General features: G+C 46.6%; 1 protein-coding gene and 1 long non-coding RNA gene across 4 annotated transcripts; one reads left to right on the top strand and one right to left on the bottom strand.

The window, feature by feature from the left end:
- Window positions 1–5,130: 5,130 nt before the first annotated feature.
- ECHDC3 (enoyl-CoA hydratase domain containing 3) lies at window positions 5,131–9,036 on the bottom strand. Of its 3 annotated transcripts, none has more exons than XM_072343859.1 (5): window positions 8,822–9,036; window positions 7,972–8,093; window positions 7,007–7,104; window positions 6,432–6,632; window positions 5,131–5,617 (listed from the first exon to the last, which is right to left on the bottom strand). In XM_072343859.1, the coding sequence occupies exons 2-5, from the start codon at window positions 8,042–8,044 to the stop codon at window positions 5,288–5,290; spliced, it is 702 nt and encodes a 233-aa protein (XP_072199960.1). In that variant the 5' UTR covers window positions 8,045–8,093; window positions 8,822–9,036; the 3' UTR covers window positions 5,131–5,287. The 3 variants fall into 3 exon arrangements, with proteins under 3 accessions (XP_072199960.1, XP_072199971.1, XP_072199953.1); XM_072343870.1 differs by lacking the exon at window positions 8,822–9,036 and adding an exon at window positions 8,656–8,776; XM_072343852.1 differs by lacking the exon at window positions 8,822–9,036 and adding an exon at window positions 8,289–8,565.
- On the top strand, window positions 8,612–14,762 carry LOC140255875 (uncharacterized). Its single transcript, XR_011904588.1, has 3 exons — window positions 8,612–8,752; window positions 8,900–9,049; window positions 14,531–14,762. It is a non-coding gene; the product is annotated as an uncharacterized lncRNA (long non-coding RNA).
- Window positions 14,763–24,561: the final 9,799 nt, after the last annotated feature.

Here is a 24,561-nt window from a genome sequence, read left to right as displayed (position 1 = left end):
ACCTTTGATGCAGTAGCTCATAATTCCTGCTCAGAAGCCTTTGCAGGCTGTCAGGGCACATGGTTACCCTGCATTTCTGCTAATTTTACTGAAACCTTTGCTGCTGAAGAAGTGCAAGGAGCAGGTGTCTGCGTTCTGGATGTCGTTACGATACCACTGGCTCACCATGAGACCTCAAATGGAACACATTTGGCCTCCATTTCCCCACCTTGTAACACAAGCACGACAGTACAGGAATTACCCAAAGGCAATTCTGTGAAGGACACGGTGTTGCTGTCCAAATGCTCAGAAATCATGAACTGAACCACAAAAATATGGCACTGCCTTTTACCAATGAGATAGCCATGTATTTTTAATGTTAAATGTGTCCAGCCTTTTGTGTCTTTCTAGCACACATTTTCAAGCTCTCTCCTCTGCAGCTCTGGGAGATTACTTCAAACCATCACAAAACTAATTCTTAGTCTGCTGAATCCTGCACTGGGCTGCCTTATGAGAACCACAGGAAGCTTGCGTATAACTCCAGATGATGTAGATGCCCATTCTGTTTGTCAGCTCTGTGTACTGTGAACGTTAGGAATACCTTGCCCATCTCCTGAGTCTGATTCTAGCTTCAGCATTCATCCCATGAATGATGTGATAAGGCACAATATTGCCAAGTGCATGATTTTGGAATGACCTTGTTCTGTGTGTTACTCCACCCGTCTCTGCATCCTGGCTTGAAACTTGTTAATGAGGGGAGACTGGGGCTACAGCACGAGTAATTATATGACCATATCCTCTAGATTTTGCCTATGTATTTCTTATAAAAATTCCAGGCAAAGGCTGAAAAACATTCTTGTAATGCCTCTACTTCACTGACACTCTGAGGTCAGCGGCCAGATGGTTCATTACCATCTTTTCCAAATCTCAATAATTCTATGATTCTGTAATTACATTCACACTGGCAATTCCTTGCTTGTGTTTTCTGCGTTTCCATTCCTGCTGTTCCCGTGTATGTGAACAGAAAACTCATCCCTTTCTGTCATTTGCAGTGACAAGTTGCATCCCAGAAGCTCTACACAGATGGAATCATTCTTAGTTTACAGAGAAGGCTGAGTGTATGCCACATGCTATTAGGGTCACTCGAAACTAGGCTAATTACCTGGCAGACCACTGGAGAGCAGATTCTTTAATAAAAATGAATGGCTGATGAGGGGTAGACTCCTTGCTATTTTAGGACAAACTGTCCCTTAGGCAACAGATAGATAGCCGCAGTGGAAAGGCTCCCACTCTATCATTTGGTTTGCTGTTTCTTGGCTGTAGAGCTTAATTAACAGTTCTGGAAGCACGCTGTTTCCCAGAGATGGCCTGCAAGTCCATTAAATTAAACAATAGAGGCAGATATAGGGGAAAGTAAAAATTACACACATCAGAAATGAAAAATGATGTTGCTTTGTCAGTGCACAGGGGCCAGTGCAGGACTGTTCTAAGGCCTTCTGAAGCTCTTCTCTCTCTAGCAGCTCAAGCAAGATAGGAGATTCTCCTATGGAAGTCATCATTTTTTGAACTAATGACCAATAATTATTTTATTGCATGGAATAATACAAATACAATAAATAATACAAATAATCTGGAAACTGAGTTAAAATGTACTTCTTTTTTCCTTTTACATATCTGAAAGTACAGCATAAACATCTGTCGCACTTTGTAAGAGACCACTGACTGGAAGAGACCATGACCATAGAGAAGCAGTATCCTTAATGACCTGAATGCAGCCATCCACAGCTTCCTCAGTTTCCATGGATCTGAACTGCAAAGGAACTTGAAGCACTGAGGGGTCTGATGTTTTACACGGAAAGCCAATGATAAGGAGAGACCCTCAGCCTACCCTACGAACAAGCAGTACACCATTTTTGATAGTTATCTTCTCTTCCCATCAGCACTTCATGTTGCTAAAGTATGCCCATTCTTTATGCAGCATGTCCATTATTGCCACAATGAGTAACGCTGAGGATGCCCGTTTGTCTTTGTGACACTAAGAGTCTCACGAGGCCATTCAAATTCAACAGATCCACACACAGACATAAGATGACCAGATCCACCTCCATTCCAGCATAATCGTTTCAACTGAAGTGATCATTCTTTAAAAATGAAGAATTTTGCTTCAAAACTTAAAACTAGGAATTAAGAGTAACACCAAACCCTGCCTTGTGTGTAAGGCAGTCAGTTTCAGAAGACGAATTTCTAACTACCTGAAAGAATGGGCTCAACTCAACTATCATTCATTTTTGAAGATGGCCACCGAAACCATTCCATTACTGCAGTTAGTTGGAAAGAGCGCTGTTCTGCAAAAATCGGATAATGTACTTATTTCTAAAAGCCTGGAACAAAGAGCCAGTAGAGATTTGCTGAGTAGTTGCAACATAAGCCATTAAATATAAATATATTTTTAAACAATTTACTCTTTCCTAATGCTTTTAGAGCAGCATGGGGGAACGGTCTGAGTGCAGCATCTTACCGTATTAAAAAGGACATGATGAAGGTTATTGGGCTCCAGATTTAACTCTTCACTATCTTAACTGTTCAGAATATCTTCCAGCCTCAATAAACGATGTAAGTTTATGTAAAACTTATTCAATCTTCTCAGTGATAGCAGTAGAAATTTTATTTTGAAAACGTCTATTCCCAACCATCTGCATTTTTTACATTTCTGTAGAAACAAACTGTTCTTAACGGTGAAGCTTCTCAAATTAAAAACCATTGCAGAATTGGAAATCACTTTTTTTTCCCATTATAACTGCGGATTGTGGATAGAAAATAATTGCTTTCTGGGGCTCCATGCACATGAATGATGCATCATTGGTTTGAATTACAATGCGTAGGCTCATGAGAAGAGGTTGAGTTTTGCTCCAAAATCTCCAGCTATAGTTCCCTTGTACAGTCATGGAATGGCTTGGGTTGGAAGGGACCTTAAAGCCTACTCAGTTACAACCTCCTACCATGAGCTGGTTGCCCCCCATCAGATCAGGCTGCCCAGGGCCCCCTCCAACCTGTCCTTGAGAACCTCCAGGGATGGGACATCCACAGCTTCTCTGGGCAGCAGTGCCAGCACCTCCATATTTTTGTTCAGTGAGGGAAACCACCAGGATAGCATAAAGAACAGAATTTGATGCTTACTTAGGAGTCAAACTGTCATTCAACCCATTGTATCCAGCAGTGCACCTAACAGAGGACAGCCCATTGCTGCTGTCTTGGAGGGAGGCTGCCAGATCTCTGAGACCACTTCTCATTGCAAGGAGACTACCAAAATCAGCCCTCCTAGAAGGCCTCATGCTTGGGACATTCTGAAGTGGGGTTGTTGCAACTACATACAAAATCCCTCTTGATTCATGATAGTCCCACCTTGTAGCTTTAGTAGCTATGGGTAGGATTCATCTGATCTGACTTGAGACTTTATGTTACTTTTGCTGTCAGTGAAGAGAGAAAATGTACCCACACAATTGATTCATCTGATTTTCTTAGATGACTGTTTAAGTAAGAAATGGGTAAGCCGTCACAATTTAGCCGTGTGGAACTTCAGAAAAACCATCTTCTCTGCGAGGCCATCCCACGTTGGTCATTATGGATTGATCTCACTTCACCAATAGCACACTCTCAGTAAATCTGCAGATGATGCTAAATTGGGAGAATGGCTGAATGGCCTGGCTTTAGTCCAGAAAGACCATAAGGGGAAATGAAAGATTCTGCACCTGGGGAAGAATAACACCAAGCACCAGTTGCAGGATCAGGCAGGCAGAGCTGTAGTCCCACTTACAGGGGATACCCAGCTGAACTTGAGCCAGCAGTGCACTCATCACAAATAAGACCAAATGCAAACTGAGCAATACTGGCTGGCTCGACGTGGCCAGGAGGTGGAGGAAATATTTTATTTCCTTCTATTCAGCACTGGTGAGGCCGTATTTGGAATACAGACCAGTTTTGACACAACTCATGTAACGGGGTTGTTGAGAAACTGGAAGCGGTCCACCAGAGAGCTGATTACCTAGAGAGCATGACCTGCAAGGAGAGCTGAAGGAGCTGGGTTTGCATAATCTGGCACAGAGGGGTGTAAGCGTGACCTAGTGACTGCTTGAGGTGAGATACTGGGATGATGAAGCCAAAGTTTCCTATTTGTGTCAGACAACGTAGCAAAAGGGAAATAGCAAAAAACCTGCTGCTTTGAGGCTCACGGTGGACTCCTTTTTTTCCACCAGGAAGGTTGCATGCTGACGGTACAGACTATCCAGAAGAGCAGCTGAATGCTTGTCGTTGGAGGTCATCAAGATGTTAAATCCAGGGCTGACATGTTACAGTGTTGGCAAAGCCCAGTTCTGAGTACAAAGCCGAGCTTTCAAACCATCGTGCCTAAGATTCCCTGATAAAGTCTGAACATTATGACTGGCTTTTGCAGTGTTTGCTTCATGAAACTGAACACCCCAAGCCAGGCTTAGCCTCCAAAGAGTCAACAGCAACATTCTCTAGAGCTGGAAAAGGCAAGAGTTTATTTGAGCTGATGGTGAAACAACAGGACTGGCTGAAGGAGACAAACTAATAACGCATATAGTTCATTAGTAGGTAATACTCATAGGAAGTAATGGGCTATTGTTAGAGGCTGTTGTCTGTAACATGCTGAACAGAATTTGAATCATTTACAATAAGTATTACCACCATCTCTGGAGTGTGTCCAAACCCTTTAGTTCTCTATTAATAGAGACAAGCAGACATTCTCATTCAGAACTAAGGAACATTCTGAAACAGACTGGCTGCAACTGCATCAAATAAAACTTGGCCCGAGTTTCCTCCAGCTCCATGTGGTACCTCTGTGGCTCAACGACAAAAATGTTGACTTTTCACTGTGGCAGTTTTTCAGTTCAAAGTGCCCAAAATAACAGCCAAGCCTGCCAGCAGGATGGCTGTTAGCTCAGTGCTAAGGATGCTCAGGAGTGGTGAGCAAGGCAAGTAACTCAATAGGGAGATCTGGGTTCTCCCCCAGTCCCTGTGAATCCATATATCACCTGAGACATATCAAACTGATTTTGCAGCACAGAGTTCCTTCTGAAACCACCGATGAGATTAATTGCTGAAAAAAACAAGCATTTGGTCTGATTTTTCTTAAAATTTATTACATATATTTAGAAAGAATTTATCGCGGCTTTGGCATTGTGTATGATAAGAAATTAAAGTTTCGATATGAACAGAAATATATTTCCCAAAGGCAACTGTGTGAAGAATCATGGAAGCACAGCTAAGCTTAGCTTAGCAACAGGATTCATTTCTTCTCATCCTGAGCGTGTGACCAGACAGGTTTGCGTTTCTGAATGAAGGCTTCAATACCTTCCTGCCCATCCCTCAAAGTCAAATTGTCTACCATGACCTGAGAGGTTATTTTGTAAGCAGTATCAAGGTCCTGCGCCATCTGCCTGTAGAAGGTGGCTTTCCCCAGCGCCAGGATGGATTTGCTGCTTTCGCATATCTTGTGAGAGATTCTCATGGTCTCTTCTTCCAGCTTGTCTTCTGGTACCACCTTGCTGACAAGCCCATGCATTAAAGCTTCTTGGGCAGACAGAGGCTCACCTGTGAAAAGCATCTCCAGTGCCACCTGAACAAGAAAAGATAACCATGTTAAGTCAATTCAACTGCCTCACTGCTCTTTTCCTTCTCCAATAGCTCAGAATCTCTGATAACTACAGTAGGAATAGAGAAAAATGCGGATGGTCCTCCACAAAGTCAAACAACCCAGCTTAGTATTTTGAGCTGTGCATAGAATAAGAAGTAATCAAGTCTAATGTAGAGCTTCTGAAAGGATCTGCCTTAGGACAGGAAATCTGAAGTTGAAGCTTCAGGATCTTGGCAGTCCTACTGCACCTCAAGAATCCACGTGGATCACAGCTTAAAATTTCTTCTCTCATTTATGGAGGCTTTGCGGATCACGCTATTGCTCATACAGTGAGAGATGCGTAGTACAAGCAGCAGGAAACAAATAAGGAAGAAGGTGCAGGAGGTTTGCTATTTACAGCAACTTGATCTAAACCCAGGCAGATCATGCTGGCAGTGAAATGTCACTGCCTGGCAGGAACTGACAGCTCAGTGGGATGGGTATCCTGAAGTCACAGAGGTTTCTCATCGGGGAAGAACATCGTTGTCTAAAGCACTGACTGCTGGAAAGGAGGGGGATTGCTGAGCTGGTGAGTTGCTGATACGAATTCCTGCTGGTTGGAATCACACCAGTGGGAAGCTGCTTTCCCTAAACAGAGGTCATCTCATTTTTTCCTTAGTCCAAAGCATTATGAGCATGTTTCTGGCAACAAAGTATTTGGAATGTTATACTGCAGGAAGATGAAGTTAAGGCAGCGGAACTGAAACTCCCAGCACTGGATCCTACTTACTGCAAAGTACCTGAGAAAGAAGCCCACCTTTCTTGGAAGAGATCTGCCCAGGGCCACAGCTGGTGTGGAGCAAAACAATCCAATGTTAACTCCAGGAGTAGCAAAGCGTGATTTCTCACTTGCCACCGCAATGTCACAGCTTGCCACCAGCTGACAGCCTGCTGCTGTGGCCAGGCCATTCACTTTGGCAATCACTGGTACTGGAAGTCTTTGGATTAAAGTCATAACCTGAATGCACACAAAAATAAGGGACTGGGGTTAGTCCTCAAAGTTAAGCACTGGTGGTATTAAAACTTGCACCTGCTTCACAGAACTGATGTCACTGTGCAAACTTCCAGTTTCATAGACTTTCATAGTTCAACTCAACTAAGTTCAGTACGTGTAAATAGAAAATGCTGCTTAACAGATTACTGTCATTATCTGGACTTAAAAAAATATCATTAGCACAGCAGAGCAAGATAAATTGTCATTTGCTACCTCAGAATCTCTGGTAGATGAAGTTCAGCAGATTTTATGTTACTTCAGTTTTGAATCTCATCAGATTTTGTCTCACTCTGCTCTTTGTATGAGGCAAACTGGGGTGACACGTAAGACCCGCTTACCTCTGCACATACTTCAAATACTTGGGTATGGTGCTTTACGTCATCTTGGGTTGCCAGCTCCTTTAAATCATGACCAGAACAAAATACGGGTCCTTCAGCTGTGAAGAATTTCACACAAAAATCAGACTGAGTTAACCAAGAAACCGAGCGCTGTGTCAGTACCCCACTAAGGGTACAGAAGTGTCAGTGGCCAAAGCAAAGGAGGCTGGGGAGGGAGGTCTGCGTTCAGTTCCTAACTATTTCCTTCTGGGTTTCTCAACGACTTGCAATTGCCAAATGCAGCATTTAACTGATCAGCTGATGAACATTTTGAAAGGCCTCGCTCTACCTCCATTCCAGGTTAACTCTGTTAACAATAAGGCTCTTTACGCTTCTGGGCCCAGTTTCTGGTAGGACACCACGCAGACGTCAGCATTCAGCAATAACCGCACGCTTAGCCCCCCTCAGCTCACTGCATCGCAGCGACACCATCTGGGAATTCATCACATCTGCATCTGAGCCTCATTGTAGAGGAATCGGCTGTAAAGCCTGTGCTGCAGACTGACAGCAACCCTGAGAAGTCTGCTGAGATTTCTTCGGCCTGTTCCTACATGAAAGCCGGAACCCAGCAGTGTTTGTTCTCTTTGGTCCATCAGACCCCGGCTTATTGGCTCTGCAAACACGGTGCTTGACCTGACGGACACACCAGCGTTCTGACAGGTGTTTCAACAGCGCTCCTCCGCACCCGTGTTAATTATCAACAAAAAACAAAGCAAAAGTGAATCAACTGTTAGTGCCGTATTCCGGAAGGAGGAATTAAGCACATGTCAGTCCAAGCGCGCTGATCTCAACAGGGAATGCTCCTGGCAGGGCACATGAAAACAACGCCCCCTGCAGCTCCGTGCTATCTCAGCCCTACGCCGCACACAGCCCCGTTTCTTCGAGTCCCACCCGCCTCCTCCCCCAGCTCCCCATCGCGGCGATACCCGAAATGACGATCACGCGGAGCTCTTTGCTCTTGACGTCGTGCAGGAGATCCTCCTTCAGCGCCCGCAGCATGGAGAGGGACAGGGCGTTCCGCTTGCCGGGGTTGTTCAGGATGATGTCTCTGCAAAGCAAACACCGAGCGCCTCGCTAAAAGTCGAGCCCCTTACACGGCCGCGGGGTGTCCGCCTTTGGAAGCCGTGGGAGGCTCTGAACGTCCGCTACCCGAACCCCGCCGCCCCCTCACGGCGCCCCGCGGCCGCTCCGAGGGCCCCGGAGAGCCGGACACCCGGCCCAGCGCCGCGCCCCGCCGCCTCACCGCACGCCCCCCGACTGCCGCCGTAACGTCAGCGGCGCTCCGCCCGCCGCGCTGCTGCAGGCCGCGGCCAAGGGCCGCACTGAGGGCCCGCTCAGCCGCCACAGCGCGGCGACCGCCGCCATCACCTCCGCGCGGCTGCGGCTCGCTGCTGACCCCTAGGCCGGCGCCGATGCCTCTGCAGCCGCGGGGCTCAGGTTGGAGGCGTCTCAGGGCTGCAAGAGAGCGGAGAGAGCCAGCGGACAGCGGAATTACTGCATTATTCTATGCTATATGAGTTAACCAGAGCAAAAAGCAAAGCGTCTTCTCCAGAATAACCCTTCACGTTGCAATCAGGAGTGCAATCTCTTCCTCATTTAGAATAACTCACCAGGTGTAATTCTCCTGTAGGAGGCGACAGACCCAAGGGATGGAACACATCCCCTACGAGGACAGGCTGAGAAAGCTGGGGCTGGTCAGCTTTGAAGGCAAGGTTCCATAGAGACCTGAGAGTGGCCTTTCAGTACCTAAACCCTCTGCAGACCCCCATTACTTACAACAGCTCTTCCAAAACATGTCACTTTGCAGTGTAACCTCTCACGCTTGTTTCATTCCGCTGTTCTGTTTCCTCACAGCAGTGATGACCTTCCTTTCTTCACACCTGGCTCAGGCAGTCCCCTGGGAAAGAAGCAGCTGTGTAGAAGCAGCAGCCAGCAAACAATCTCACCTGCTAGGAGATGTTAACAGGCCCAAAGACCAAGCAGCACTGTTCAAGGAGATGCAGGGTGAGTCATGACTCTCTGTTCTTGCTAATCACACCTACTTATATGTACTGATTTATAACTGTTGAAGGGCATTTATAGGTCTGAGAGTTGGGTCTGTGCTGGGCTCTCTCTCCACTTGCCCTCTTTCATTTTCTCACGGTTCTTTGTGCTTCGCCAAAATGTACTTTTAGTATATGATAGAAATCTGTGGCAAAGAAATGCCTGTTTAGGGGAAGAAATAAATCATCCTGCAACACTGGCAACTCTTTCAACCATCTTTAAAGCCGGCCTTGTGAATTGCAATCTTTTTTTTTTTTTCCTTTTTTTTTGTTCTTTTTTCCCCCTTTCTCTCTGTGTTTTCTTGCTCGGTCCATTTGCAATGAAATAACATTTCCCATATCCTTCAAATAGCTTCCTTTAAATATAGCATTCGCAGCTCCCTGGAAATCCTGCTCTTTTCCACTTCGATTGACAGCCTCATGTTTCCTTTCACACCCCCCTCCATTACAGGGTCTTTCTTTGGCTGCAGCTTCCCCAATGCTTTAAGCAGAACAACTGCTGCCTTCTCTGAGAAAGTGCTGAGTTTTTTTTTGCCCCCATTTCAGGCAGCTTTCCTTGTTATAGCATTTGTTAGCAGCACTGCGGTTATGACTGAGCTCACACTTCTGACTGGAGACAACCAGGAGCTGGGATTGCAAGCACCGGACAGGGCTTTTCTAACCATTATCTTTATTGATCTTTCATATGAAATGAAAATGATAAGGGCCACAATGCAGCTTCATTGTTAGATCATTACAGAAACTTTTCAGGGTATCACGCAGCGCTAGCAAAAGATGTTTTGATTTTCAAGCGCATTTAGGTGTCATAATGCACTCTTGGGTCCTCATTCAGATGTTGGTTGATAAGGTGCGCAGACAACAAAAGTAGCACGTAGAACCTTTCTCTTTATAAGGGTTAATTATTTGTGTCTTTGTTTCCTTGGCTTACAGTGACTGCAGATATGACGTTTATCTCAGGAGTTCCTGCTTCACCCTGATGGTGGCCAGTGTGAATGGCACCTCATCCCAGGGTACAGGCAGACCTTGCTGAGCTGAGGTTGAAACGCAAAACTGCTAAAGAGAAGCTCTGTCTGTATGTGAGCGCAGCTGTGTGTGCATACACACATAAGTGAGTAAATATGCACCTAAAGACTCTTCTACCCATTAACTGGAGTACTGTGATGAAAACTTGGGACTATATTATGGAGCATGAGGTAGGCATATTCCCTGCAGAGTTTCATGCAAATTATTTCTAATGAAATATACCAACCTGGGGTTCCCTGGGGATCCTGTGACCTGATTTTCAACACTGCTGAAATCATTCATATCCCATGAGGAGCCAGAGGGGTTCAGCACCTTTGCAACTTAAATTCTTGTCGGGTGTGTAGTAGTTCCACAACAAGAGGGAGAGGAAAGCCCTGTTCTTATACCCAGGCCAAGGAAAATAATTCATTTTCCTGCTTAGTGCATTCTGCTAGCAAAGAGAGAAGATCAGTGCGTGATGGTTTCTCTGATGTGGAACCCTCTGGGACTGCCTAAAGAACAACAAAAGGTCTTGATATTCCTTTTTAGCCCAAAGTCTTCTGGCTGACACTTCCATGATTCCTTTGTCCCTGGGGACTGGAAAAAGGGAAATACCGCTCCTGTTTACAGGAAAGGGAGGAAGGAAAATCTAGGGAACTACAGGCTGATGGGCCTCACCTCCGTGCCTGGGAAGATGATGGAACAGATCCTTCTGGAAGACATGTTAAGGCACGTGAGTGATGAGCAGGTGATCTGAGACGGCCAGCACGGCTTCACCAAGGGAGGGTCATGCATGACCAACGTGGTGGCCTTCTGTGATGGAGTGACTGCATTGGTGGACAAAGGGAAGGCAACTGATGTCATCTACCTGGACTTCTACAAAGCCTTTTACATGTTCTCCTACCACATCCTTATCTCTAAACTGGAGGTAGATGGATTTGAAGGGTGGACTCTTTGAAGGATAAGGAATTGGTTGGAAAGTCGTGGTTGAGAGTCTCACTTAGGCTGGGATTTTCTAAGGGCACGAAGCTAGGGGTTCTTTGCTCTGCTTGTTCCCAGAACTTGTATGACTTTAACGCGTAACCTTAACTGCTATCCTAGCCTTGTTTTTTCCCTTTGAAAGTATTTCTATAGTCACAGAAAGGTGTGTCATAAATCCCTCCTCTAGTTGAGGGCTACTTTCTGGTAGTTCAAAGTCTTCTACAGAATGAATACGTATCAGACTATCAGAACACCTCGGTCTGTTCTCTAAGAGAAAGTTACTGATTGATTGATTGATTTGGCTATTGATTATTCTGCTAAGAGAAAGGACTTGAATCCAGGCTTAACTCTATGACTGCTATTGATATTTTGTAATAAACTGGAGCAGGATGAGCAGGTCAGCACCTGCCGCTCCAGTCAGGCTCATGTGAGGTCCTTACCTGGCGATAACACTGCCTCCCATAGTTCCATTCCGTGTTCTTTCAGCAAACAAAGCAGTGTGTCCTGCTGGGCTTTGGCATCAGACACAAAGCTGGTGTCATTTCTGCTGCAGCTCTCGATTTCCCTGTCACTGTGTGGCAGCACTGCTCCACACAACGCCTGTCTGTAGCCTTCAGCTTGCAGACCAGAGCAGCGATCAAAGCACTTTTGTTGCTGGACCTCTCCCCGCTCCTCTTTATTTGCTGTTTTTCTCTCATCCTCCCCACGCTCATTTTTCATCCTTCATTGTCCTCACCTCAGAGGCTTTTAAACGATTCATATTGCCCTGGCTTTAACATTAGATTTTTCTTATGTGCCTTCCAATTATGAGATTCTTAAGACGGAGCAATGATCAGAACTGTGAAATACGTGAGATGCGGTAACAAATGATGAAAAGACGGCATTCATTCCTGTCCTAAGAATATGTAACTTTTGTTTCCGGATTTAGATGCTTAATCTTGCAAGGCTCCCTGAACACGACAGAGCTGTGTGCTCCTCCCGAGGGCTGGTCGGCACCTGCATCTGCTGCTCCCAAAGCCTCTCAGAGCTGCCTATCTCCTTTGTGGATTGCAAAGGGAGCCGAGGGAAACCATTCAGATACTGTGAAAGAAGACATAAATTGGAGCTGCCATTAAGGGCCCACAGCAACAGTTTGCCTAAAACCTCTCCCTCCTTGGCAGTAGCTGCTTTGCTTGCTTGGCTTGGTTCCCATCCAGTTCTGCAAGCAGCGGTTCTCACTGCAGAATTCCACCCTCTGCCCACCTTGTCCTCCGCTCTGCCAGAGATTTTTTTCCATACTGGAATGCATTCAGTTTTCTGGACTCTTCCTGTTCACCTGTTTCCTGTCCCTTGGCCAGACTTCAGCTCTGTGTATTCTTTCATTCTTTTCCTTATTTCTCTATAAAAGCCACCAGAGATACCGCATTATAACCAGGGAAGATATTCATGTGTTTGCAGTGAAGTAGGACTTTTTATCTGATAAGAACACCAACATTTTTACAGATGTGTGGGAGAAGCAACAGAATCTCAGTGGTTAATAGTTGCTATGGGCACTGCCAACAAAGCCAGATGTTCCATGGAGGTAACACTTGCCTTGGCTCTACAGCTGATGGAGTCACCGAATGAATTCAGTGAGAAGCTGTAGTCTATCAGTACCAGATGGGGCTGGACCCTACTTTCAGGTGTCCGCAGGCAAAACATTTCTTGCAAGGGGTTTAACCACCTGCAAAGCAACTTAACCTGCTGTGCATCCTCCCTGCCTTGTGCTGTGTCTGATTTCCCCCCCTGACATCCTACATGCGCAGTGCGAGGGGGAAATGGAAATGGGGACCTCAGCTCCCAGTGCTGAGACCCAGCCCTGCTGCTGGAGATGTTGGCTGCGATGTTTGGCACGTGATATCCCACCAGTGCCAACTGAAGTGATGTGGTCCAACCCGGTGCCTTCAGTGCTCTGAGCCTGGAACTGCTGCACTGTTTTATCTTCTCAAGGCCACACATGTTAAATTCACAGTGTGTTGGCACTAAGAAAGGGGCGAGTGATTCAACACAGCTGTCTGATAGCGTGGGGAAACATCCTGTACCTCTCTGTGTCAAAGTGCTGATGGTTCCTGTTTCCAGGCAGAAGAAATATTAATACATAACGAGCAAAGAAAATGATTCTGTGTTTAGAGAATGCTAACTTACAAATTAAAAGGGGGCAGTTTTGACGATGAAGGGTTATTTTAGTCTTAATTTTGAAGGAAAAAGAAGCTGCAGCGAATTCTGATGTTTGCCAGTCATGCAGACAGGGAGGTTGGGAGAGAAACTGGATGATTTCTGGACAGTTTTTGCTGGGAAGAGCAAAAAGGCAGAAATGAATGTTTGCTCTGAGGACTGAGATCCATGGCCATCCATCTCGAGTCAATGAACAGCACGATGCTCAGAGCCAGGCACAGCCCTGCTCTCACAGGGGGCACGTCAAATGAAAGCACTGTAAGAGAGGGGATCTTAGATAAGGGGAAACTCATATTACTGTTCAGTGCAGAACTGAATTCGTTGTGAGTTCTGCTGCTGAAGAACCGTATTGCTTTGTCCCCAGCGCTCTTAGTCGCCCATCCTCTTACTCCCCTACAACACCTCCGCTTCATCATCCTGTCTGTTAATTGAGCAGCGCGTGCTGCGATGTGAAGGATGCAGTTGGTGGCATGTCAGGGACTGCAGGTGACTGCTAAGTGAACTCTGCAGCTTTTCCCCTATTAGGGGCCATCATCTGTGCCTCTGTTCTGTGTCCAGCCGTCAGTGTTCTTCAGACAGGTGATACTGAAGATCACAGCAAACCCTAACCTGCTGTCAGACATAACTGGAGACAACTGGAATGATCATATTTCAAAGGGGAGCAGGCTAAAGTAATGCCTATTTCCTTCCTTTAAAATCATGTTGCTGTTTTCATGGAGAATACCCTCTTACAACACAGTCACACCACGGTGTACCAGTGATATTCATTACTGCGCTGCCGCATTACTGAGAGCTGAGCCGATTACCACTGGGAGATTCTTAACGTGGCAGTGAGCTTGTCAATGAACATTATAATGAACGAGTCACATTATTGATTCATTAGAGTTCAATTAATTTTAAACAGACAGCTGGTTAATTTATCTTTGCTTTTAGTTTCACTTTTTCATTCTACTTACATGGGAAACTTTTGCTCGGGCTCCACACGCAGCAGCACACTGATCCCCTCCCTGTTCTTATCAGAGCTAGGAAATCAAATCCTTTTCCAGTGAGATCTGTATGGTACGCAAAAGATGGGGATCTGGCTAGATATCTTTAAAATAGTGTAATTTATTATATCTCTTATTTTAAAACATTCCGGTTTTTTTCTTCTTATTTCATAGAATCATAGGCTGGCTTCCTCCTTGCCCCACCACCATCACTAACACACCTGCCCATGTGTTTCTGTGCTATCTAAGTGCATGACTTTTGTGGTTCTGGCACATTTCAGCTCTAGGAACCCGGGCACCTCAACTGCTACTATTGTCCTCAGCAAGAACCTTCATGGAGATAACAGCGTGTATTTGGTCATCTGGGATAGCGCAGATATGTTGATACAAATGGATTGTGGCTGTAGGGTTTTTCAGGTTCTTCACATTTTGCATGAAAATAGAAATTTGGCTGTTAACAGTGGCATGAGGTTTCATTTTAACTGCTAAGGACATGAACAGATCTGCCTTGCAGGCCAGGAAGGCTGCGTTTTCAGCTTTTGGGTGTGCAGCGCTAATAAAAACTGCAGTCACAGGTCTGAATCAATCTATAGAAGAGCAATTACAGGGATATTAGGAAGGTAAATCATGTCTATTACATGAGTGCATGTGCCTGGAAAAGGATGCGGTTCCACCATACAAGACACTGGTTCCAGCTCCAAAAAAGCTCAGGCCTGGAGAAAGCAGCTTGATTTACACGTACACAGTGAAGTCAGTGATTTGAGTAATAAGCATGAGATGTAGGATTGTGGTGAGGTGAGACTGCTTGTGAGAATGTAAATGGAAAGAGATAATGAGGGGTATCGGCAGTATCAGGAGTGGAGCAAGGCTGACGGAAAGACATTTTGAGGGCAGAGGCTGCAACAAACAGCCAATAAACATGAGGGAACGTTGAGCCCAAACTAGAAAGGTTGTGGGGACGGCTGTCACTCCTGTCTCTGCAGCTTCTCTCATGAGTTGCTTTATTCACATTTGAGACTTGGCTGCACCAGAAAAGGAGTCTGCTGTCATCTTAGATGTCACCCGGAGCATCTGCTGTTTACTTATTTTTTTCTTTCTGAAGTTTGTATTCAAGCAGGCTATCTGCATATTATGTTTCCAGTAACTGACTGAAAGTATTGGCCCAGATCTCTAAGTTTAGCACCTAAGGTTTATCTGGAGGCTAAACTAGAGCAAGTCTAATGTTGGTTAAATCAGACATGGCTGCAGACGGCCATCCTGATCCTGTGGCACACAGACAGGTGTTCTGCTGTCCCTTGTTCCTGCACTCCATCAGCTCTAGGCCACCTCACATATTATCCTGCACAGAGGGAGCTCTCATGTAGCACACTGAGCTGCCTATTTGTTTCTTCCATCTGCTCGTATCTTCTAGTGCGGGGGATTAGAATTTGCTTTGAGGAATCCCCATTTTCTTCTTATAGCTGTGCTGATTCACCATGGTGAGGGGTTCAGGTATGAGAACTGCAGCAGCCTGTGATCATACCCTGCTCAGCTGTACCCCTACAGCTTTGCTAATAAAACACTGATGTGCATCCAAGGGGGTAGTTTGGCCCTGTTTACATTAACAGATCTGCATAGCATGATATTGCTCAGAAATAGTTCTCTGGCTTTTGCAAACCTGTTGCTATGATTAAGGCAGGCTTTTGACAAATGAATTCCTCTCTTCATATCCTTAAGACCTTTTAGTTATTCCAAACTTGACTGCTGGAAACAAAACAAAACTCATATTTTCTTTGTACAGAGAAGGAATTTGTATCTGCATTCAGTCCAAGAGGCAGAATAGACCAAAAAGGTGGTGTTTCTTTCTCCTTATTCCTTTGATCTAAGTAATTTCTGTCCCAAAAGGAAATAAAGCAATGTCTGGTCCTGCTTAGAAAACTGAAAAGAAGAATATACTGCTTTAATACATTGTAAAAATCATTAGAATCTTTAGGTATAGCTGATTCAGCTGGGGGGTAGGAGAATGCAGTCAATGAGCCCATCTCAGTATCCCTTCCAGCTATGTTTTCTATGGTAATGTGATGGGGAAGAGGACAATTATCAGCAATATCCAGTGTGAACACAGGAGCAGATTTGGAGTGCTGCCTGATTACAAGGTATTTGTCGGACACTCATCGTCATTGTGTGAGCGTGCCTTAATGAGCACTGAAAACATGCGGTTACACGGTCTATCTATGGCAAAAGTAGAGTGTGGTGCTGATGTTTTTTTCTACAGTACCAAATGCTGAGCTTTAGTGCTACACAGGCACGTGGGGTCATCAGCTGAGGGCATCAGAACCCATCAATCCCTGACCTTCATTTGCAACAGAAATACTAAGAATCATTAAGATTAATTGTTAACTGAAAGTATCGACCGTACAGCGGCTTTCGATACAAGGTAAACATCTTTTCAGTAAGGATGGATGATCGCAAAGTGTATTTTATCTCCTCAAAAACAGATAATCAGCTTTAACTGTGAGAACAACAAATGATCCTGATCCTAAAAAGGCAGATCCTGTTCTGTCATCTGAACAGCTGAGTAGGAGGTATCTGTATATTTAAAGACAGGAGAGCAGACACACAGAACAGATTCCTGTTTGGCTGTTATAGTAGAATTTACTTAGTTCTCAATGCAGCTGAGATTATATTTTCTAAACCCTTTGGTTCTCATCAGAGCTATTCAAATCTGACTTTTAAACCTGTGTTTCTACAAAGTTGGCTGGGAGCAAATTCATTTACCTAATGTGATGGTTCGGCTCAGCACGCAGATTAAGATGCCTAAATTTAGATGTCTGCACGTAGGTGTTTATTTGTGTGCTAGCTGTCGCAGCTCCCATTGCAGTCAGTGGAGGTACCTGCGTTTGCTTAGCTTAATGGCACCTGGGATTCACTGAGTATTGATCAGATCACCACTATCTGTAAAGGCAGCTTAGACACCCAACTTCCATCTAGATACTTATTTGAAAACGTGTTATCAGGAGTCTCAAAATGCAAATGGAATTTGAGCTCAGGTATTTATAAAGCAGACAGCTAAATCTTAGCAGGTATTTATCGAGTAGCTTCCCAGCATAATCAATGAAAAGCTGGTCAGCAGAGCTTAGAGCGTGATTAATCTTATCAAATAAGAGTGTCTGTTTTATAATGAAGTGAATCATGACCTGAACTCCTTTATCTGGCTCTGCAGCTACTATGATGGGCGCCCAGACACCTGGCTTACACTGTCACGGGGTTCTCTCTAGAGCTCCCTCGTGACAAGGGAACAAACCCAGGGGAGCAGGAACAAAAGTACCTCTCTTCCCTAACAGCGCGGTGCGGCGCGGCACGGCGCGGCGCGGCCCGGCCACGTGCGCTCCGGGAGAGGGGACGGGTAGGGAGACCGCGAATGGGTCTGGGAGGAAAAAAAAAAACGAAGAAAGGATGATCTGAGAACGAACGGGAGTTTAATAAACCCAGTAACACTAAACAACAACGAGAGAGTTTCAACAATGAGAAAACCAAATCCTAATCTCACCGACGGGCTGTGGGAGGCGGGAAACTCCGACCACGCTGTCTCCTCGCCGGGCGCCGGGGAGAGAGAGAGAGAGAGCCCGTCCCCTTCCCGACCTCCCCTCCGGTGCCGCTCCCCACATGCCCATTTAAGGCAGCCCACAGAAAAAAAAACTTGCCCCCTTAACTCCCATTATCCTACATGATGTTTTGATGTGGAATACCAACACCAACCAAATTATAAAACCATAACATTCCACCCCTTATTCCACATCACTACATCATGCTTAATCAACATATAAACAGAACAGTAGTTAACATGCATTACATATGTACATACATAGATATATATACACACATGGAATCACAGGCTGCACTCCCCCAGCATCAGATTTTCCTGTGGCACACACTGAACATCCCCATCCTTCTGCATCACCCACCAAGTGCACCCAGGTCCCTGTGCAAAAACAGTTCCGCGGAGGGGTCTCCCCTTTCCAGAGGCTGGGAGAACCCAAACCGCTTTTCCCAGTATACTCTTTACATGCACCACAGGGACCTTGTCTCCCTCCACGGTATGCAGGGAGTTGGACTGCGTAGGGCCGTCTCGGTTGGCTGATCCTCGGGTGTTCACCAGCCAGGTGGCTTCTGCTAGATGTTTCTCCCAGTTCTTAAATGTTCCACCACCCATCGCTTTCAGCATGGTTTTCAGCAAACCGTTGTGGCGCTCGATCTTACCAGCAGCCGGTGCATGGTAGGGGATGTGATAGATCCACTCTATGCCATGTTCTTTGGCCCAAGTGCTCACCAGTGAATTTTTGAAGTGAGACCCGTTGTCTGATTCGATCCTCTCTGGGGTGCCATGTCGCCACAGGATTTGTGTTTCCAGACCCAGTATGGTGTTTCTGGCAGTGGCATGGGGTACCGCATATGTCTCGAGCCACCCAGTGGTTACCTCCACCATGGTGAGTACATAATGCTTACCATTACGAGTCTTTGGCAGGGTGATGTAATCAATCTGCCATGCCTCCCCATATTTATACTTTTCCCATCGCCCTTCCCCCCAGAGAGGTCTCATCCTCTTGGCCTGTTTGATCATGGCACAGGTGTCACAGTCATGGATAATGTGCGCAATAGCGTCCATAGTTATGTCCACCCCTCGGTCTCTAGCCCACTTATGTGTTGCATCTCTGCCTTGATGGCCTGAGGTTTCATGGGCCCACCGAGCTAGGAATAACTCTCCCTTATTCTGCCAGTCCAGGTCTATCTGGGCCACCTCAATTCTGGCAGCTCGATCTACTTGGTGGTTATTTTGTTGCTCCTCTGTCGCTCGACTCTTGGGCACATGGGCGTCTACATGACGCACCTTTAGGGCCATATTCTTTGTTCGGGCAGAGATGTCCTTCCATAGTTCAGCGGCCCAAACAGGTTTACCCTTCCGCTGCCAGTTGTTTTCTTCCCATTGCTGCAGCCACCCCCATAATGCATTGGCCACCATCCATGAGTCAGTATAGAGGTAAAGCACTGGCCATCTCTCCCGCTCAGCAATGTCTAGGGCCAGCTGGACAGCCTTTACCTCTGCAAATTGGCTCGATTCTCCTCTTCCTTCCGTGGCCTCTGCAACTTGTCGTGTGGGGCTCCACACAGCAGCCTTCCATCTGCGATGTTTCCCAACAAGGCGGCACGATCCATCAGTGAAAAGGGCAAACTTCTTTTCATCTTCCGGAAGTTCGTTGTATGGTGGGGCTTCTTTGGCGCGTGACACCTCTTCTGCCGGTGGTGTTCCAAACTTTTTACCTTCAGGCCAGTCCATGATCACCTCTAGGATTCCTGGACGGCTGAGGTTTCCCATCCGGGCCCGCTGTGTGATTAATGCAACCCACTTACTCCATGTGGCATCTGTGGCATGGTGGGTGGAGGGAACCTGCCCTTTAAACATCCAATTCAGCACCGGCAGTCGAGGTGCCAGGAGAAGCTGTGTTTCGGTGCCAATTACCTCAGAGGCAGCCCGGACCCCTTCATATGCGGCTAAGATCTCCTTCTCAGTTGGAGTGTAGCTCTCTTCCGACCCCCTATATGCTCTACTCCAAAATCCCAGGGGTCGGCCTCGGGTCTCATCTGAGGTTCTCTGCCACAAACTCCAAGTGGGACCTTTCTCCCCAGCAGCAGTGTAAAGGATGTTCTTCACATCCTGTCCCATTCGTACTGGCCCTAGGGCCACAGCACGGGCTATCTCTTGCTTAATTTGCTCAAAGGCCTGCTGCTGTTCAGGACCCCACGCGAAGTTATTCTTCTTTCGGGTCACCTGATAGAGGGGGCTCACAATGAGGCTATAATTTGGGATGTGCATCCTCCAAAAGCCCACCACACCCAGAAAGGACTGTGTCTCTTTTTTGTCAGTGGGTGCAGACATAGCAGTAATTTTGTCAATCACATCTGTTGGGATGTGACGACGCCCATCTTGCCATTTCACCCCTAGAAACTGAATTTCTTGGGCAGGTCCTTTCACTTTGTCTCTCTTAATAGCGAAACCAGCAGACAGGAGGATTTGGATTATCCGCTCTCCTTTTTTAAAAACCTCCATTGCTGTATCACCCCACACAACGATATCATCAATATACTGCAAGTGCTCTGGAGCACCGCCCTGTTCCAACGTGGCTTGGATCAGCCCATGGCAAATGGTCGGGCTGTGTTTCCACCCCTGGGGCAAACGGTTCCAGGTGTACTGAACACCCCTCCAAGTAAAGGCAAACTGTGGCCTGCACTCTGTGGCCAAAGGGACAGAAAAGAACGCATTGGCAATATCAATGGTGGCATACCATTTTGCCTCTTTCGATTCCAGTTCATACTGGAGTTCCAACATGTCTGGCACAGCAGCACTCAATGGGGGTGTGACCTCATTAAGGCCACGATAGTCCACTGTCAGCCTCCATTCTCCACTGGCTTTACGCACTGGCCATATGGGGCTGTTGAAGGGTGAATGGGTTTTACAAATTACTCCCTGACTTTCTAGTTGTTGAATTAGTCTATGGATGGGGAGCAAGGAATCCCTATTAGTACGGTACTGTCGTCTGTGTACCGTTCTCATGGCAATTGGTACCCTTTGTTCTTCCACCTGTAATAAGCCCACAGCAGACGGGTCCCCTGATAGGCCAGGCAAATCAGACAGCTGCTTAATGTTGTCTGTTTCTATAGCAGCTATTCCAAAAGCCCATCGGTATCCCTTGGGGTCCTTGAAATGTCCCCTTTTTAGGTAATCTATCCCAAGTATGCAGGGAGCCCCCTGGCCAGTCACTATACGATGCTTCTGCCAGTCTTTACCGGTGAGGCTGATCTCGGCCTCCAAAACAGATAGTTCCTGCGAACCCCCAGTCACTCCATGTATATGTATCAGTTCTGTCCCTTTGTAGCCTGAGGGTATCAGAGTGCACTGTGCACCGGTATCCACCAGTGCCTTATATCTCTGTGGTTCGGATGTGCCAGGCCACCGAATCCACACAGTCCAATACACTCTATTATCCCTCTCCCCCCCCTGGCTGAGGGCAGGGCCCCTCTATTGGTTACCTGCAGCAGCAGAGGCAATTTCAGTATTGGCTGACCTCTTTTGTAATTCTTTCACTCGTGCTCGTAGTGCATAAGTGGGTTCGTCGTGCCACTTCCTCATGTCCTCTCCATGCTCACGCAGGTAATTCCACAGGGCACCACGTGACATAGGCTCACTGCGGTCATTCACTCGAGCAGGTGGGCGTTTGCGTCTGATGGCTGAGACTGCCACAGGTTCACTATTATTCCTTGCCGTGGACCAGTTCTTCAGCAAGCCGTCTAGTATTCTCTCTACTTGGTCCAGTCTGTTCCCCACTTGGCAGATGGCTGCAATGGAGGCACGGGTTGGCGCTAGTGTGCTCTCCGTATTTTGGAGTGCAAGGATAAGCTCAAAGATTTGAGGTCTTCTATCCATTTCTTCATACCGGTTAGCGGCTGCTAAGAGTACACTGGCATATCTGTCCGGTGCTGACTGTATGAGCTTCTTCCATATTTCGGGAGTAGTGCTCACCTTCTCCGGGTCATGGCCATCATGTGGGTCCTCAGGGACAAACATGGGATCATACAGCATCTCTGCCACAGCCATTTCTCTCAAGCACTGAATGCCTTCCTCAGCCGTATTCCATTTTTTCAGTACAGGCTCCAAGTCACTTCTGAGAAGAAAAGTTGTCTTTACAGCTGATAGTATTCTGTCCCAGAGAGTGGCGACTCCATCCAGACATCTGCTGATCCCTCTATCAACAGATGGGTTTCGAGAGATGTTTCCTAATTGACGAGCCTCGTTGCAGCTTAGGGACACACTGCCGGCCCCACTGTCCCAACATCGAAGCAGCCAAGTGACGACGCTTTCACCTGGGACTCGGGTGAACTCCTTTCTCATGCCTTGGATTTCAGTAATTTTCATAGGTTTACGAGTAGAGGAAATGGTGACTTCCCCCTCATCATCACTATCCTCTCCATGTCTGTTAGTCTTCTGAGTTGCCTTCTTTGGTGGTTTTGGGGAGGGCCCCTCGCCGGGATCTTCCTCTACTTCCTCCTTCCGTTCCAGACGTGAAGATCCACGTTCCCATCTCTGGCCTTCCACTGGGGCGACTGACACTGATGCTGGTGCTTCCTGTGGTTTGCTGGGATTGACTTGGAGGTTTTCCTTTAGGGTTTGGATCTCATTTTTGAGACTCTCTATCTCCATCATAATCCGTTCGTTCTGAGATCCCCCTGAGCTACACCCTTTCTCAAGGTCCCTCTGGTGTTCAGGGGTAAGATTACCTGACACCGGGGGTCCCGATGCTTCTAGCCTTTTTCCTAAGTCTCTCACTACTGTTTGCCAGTCTCTCTGTGTTTTATAGGAAGATACTATATTTGTTATAATCAGAGAGACTAACAACACCATATCCCATTTGACACCCCAGTCATACTTAAGGTACTCAGAGCATTCATAAGCCAGTCCGAGCACAGTGTCTGTGATGTTTGTTAGGCTGAAAGGGAGCCAGTCAGGTATCCCTATCACTGGCTTCCATAGGTAGAATGATTGTACAACTAACCCCCACATCACTATGCTCTGAAGCCGGGACCACAGGAACATAAGGACCTGCAGTCCTACATACAGGGCTGCTGAAATAAGCAACTTCACTACTGCCCAAAACATTGCCCAGAACGCTGCCCGCATCCTCCACCAAAAATGTCACGGGGTTCTCTCTAGAGCTCCCTCGTGACAAGGGAACAAACCCAGGGGAGCAGGAACAAAAGTACCTCTCTTCCCTAACAGCGCGGTGCGGCGCGGCACGGCGCGGCGCGGCCCGGCCACGTGCGCTCCGGGAGAGGGGACGGGTAGGGAGACCGCGAATGGGTCTGGGAGGAAAAAAAAAAACGAAGAAAGGATGATCTGAGAACGAACGGGAGTTTAATAAACCCAGTAACACTAAACAACAACGAGAGAGTTTCAACAATGAGAAAACCAAATCCTAATCTCACCGACGGGCTGTGGGAGGCGGGAAACTCCGACCACGCTGTCTCCTCGCCGGGCGCCGGGGAGAGAGAGAGAGAGAGCCCGTCCCCTTCCCGACCTCCCCTCCGGTGCCGCTCCCCACATGCCCATTTAAGGCAGCCCACAGAAAAAAAAACTTGCCCCCTTAACTCCCATTATCCTACATGATGTTTTGATGTGGAATACCAACACCAACCAAATTATAAAACCATAACATACACACAGGCTCAGACGTTGTAGACACTTAAGTTTGTGAGATCAGCCCAGCCCAGGTGGCTACAAGATGATCAGATCATCTGCTCCTACTTTCTGCACCAAGCAGGTGTGCAGCTGAGTTCGGCAGTCTACAAAAAGGTGGTCACTGTGACCCCACTTACCTACGGCTTACTCTGAGTCTCTGCCCTTACAGGCATGTCCAAGCTCCTCTACCAAGTCTGGACAGAGAGCAATGGTATTCCTTTCTGCACAGCACGGTGCGGTGCCCCAACTATCTCTCCTTCCCATGCAAAGGAATTGGGGAGGACTGATACAGAACGCAGCATTATTATGCCTTTATATCTCAGTGCAAACGTTCTAGCATAAAACAATGAAGAAGAATCTGATGCATCCTGTGTGACAGATTTTCATAGTTGTCTGGAAAGTCCAGGATGTATTTTAAGTGCCAAACTGTACGTCATTCAATTAAGTGATACAGTGGGTACATTGGCCTTGTCAGAGTATCCTGAGTGCTCTATTTCTAAGTGCTCTGTGTCATCCGGTTGTAGTGGAGAGACCGTACAATGAACTAACTCATTTTCCCAAATGCACATTTCACCTTAATCTTAACTCCAGTGGGAGCAGCGCCTTGAATTTCCCATCACCTCCCCTGCTTCTAATGGAAACGCTTCAAAGCTTTGCCTTGAAAGAGTGCATGCAGACCAGGCTCTGCCTGTGTGAGAGTTACAAAAACAGGATGTATTTTATTTGGCTGCTGTGAGTGCAATGGTCAGGGGTCATTTTCATTTAAGACTCTTTTTTTTTTTCTCATGGTTTGCAAATGTATTTTGTCTCCTAAATGGCAGTAAAAATAAAAAGCATTTTTCTCTTAAGTATCTCCAGGCAATGTATTGGCAGTTATTTGCTATATCCTGTTGTCTCCCAATCTAGTAAATATGTCCCTGCTTGCTTTCTCTCTTTTCTCATGTTTCAGCCTCCATTGTGAGGGAAGACCCTGGGTGCTTCCCAGCAATCAATGAGAAGACATAAACACGTTTTGATTTACTGGTTATATTCTTTTCTGTTACT

Source organism: Excalfactoria chinensis, chromosome 1 (assembly GCF_039878825.1).
Source record: "Excalfactoria chinensis isolate bCotChi1 chromosome 1, bCotChi1.hap2, whole genome shotgun sequence".
Taxonomy (NCBI): Eukaryota; Metazoa; Chordata; class Aves; order Galliformes; family Phasianidae; genus Excalfactoria; species Excalfactoria chinensis.
This window is presented reverse-complemented; position numbering and strand designations above follow the sequence as displayed.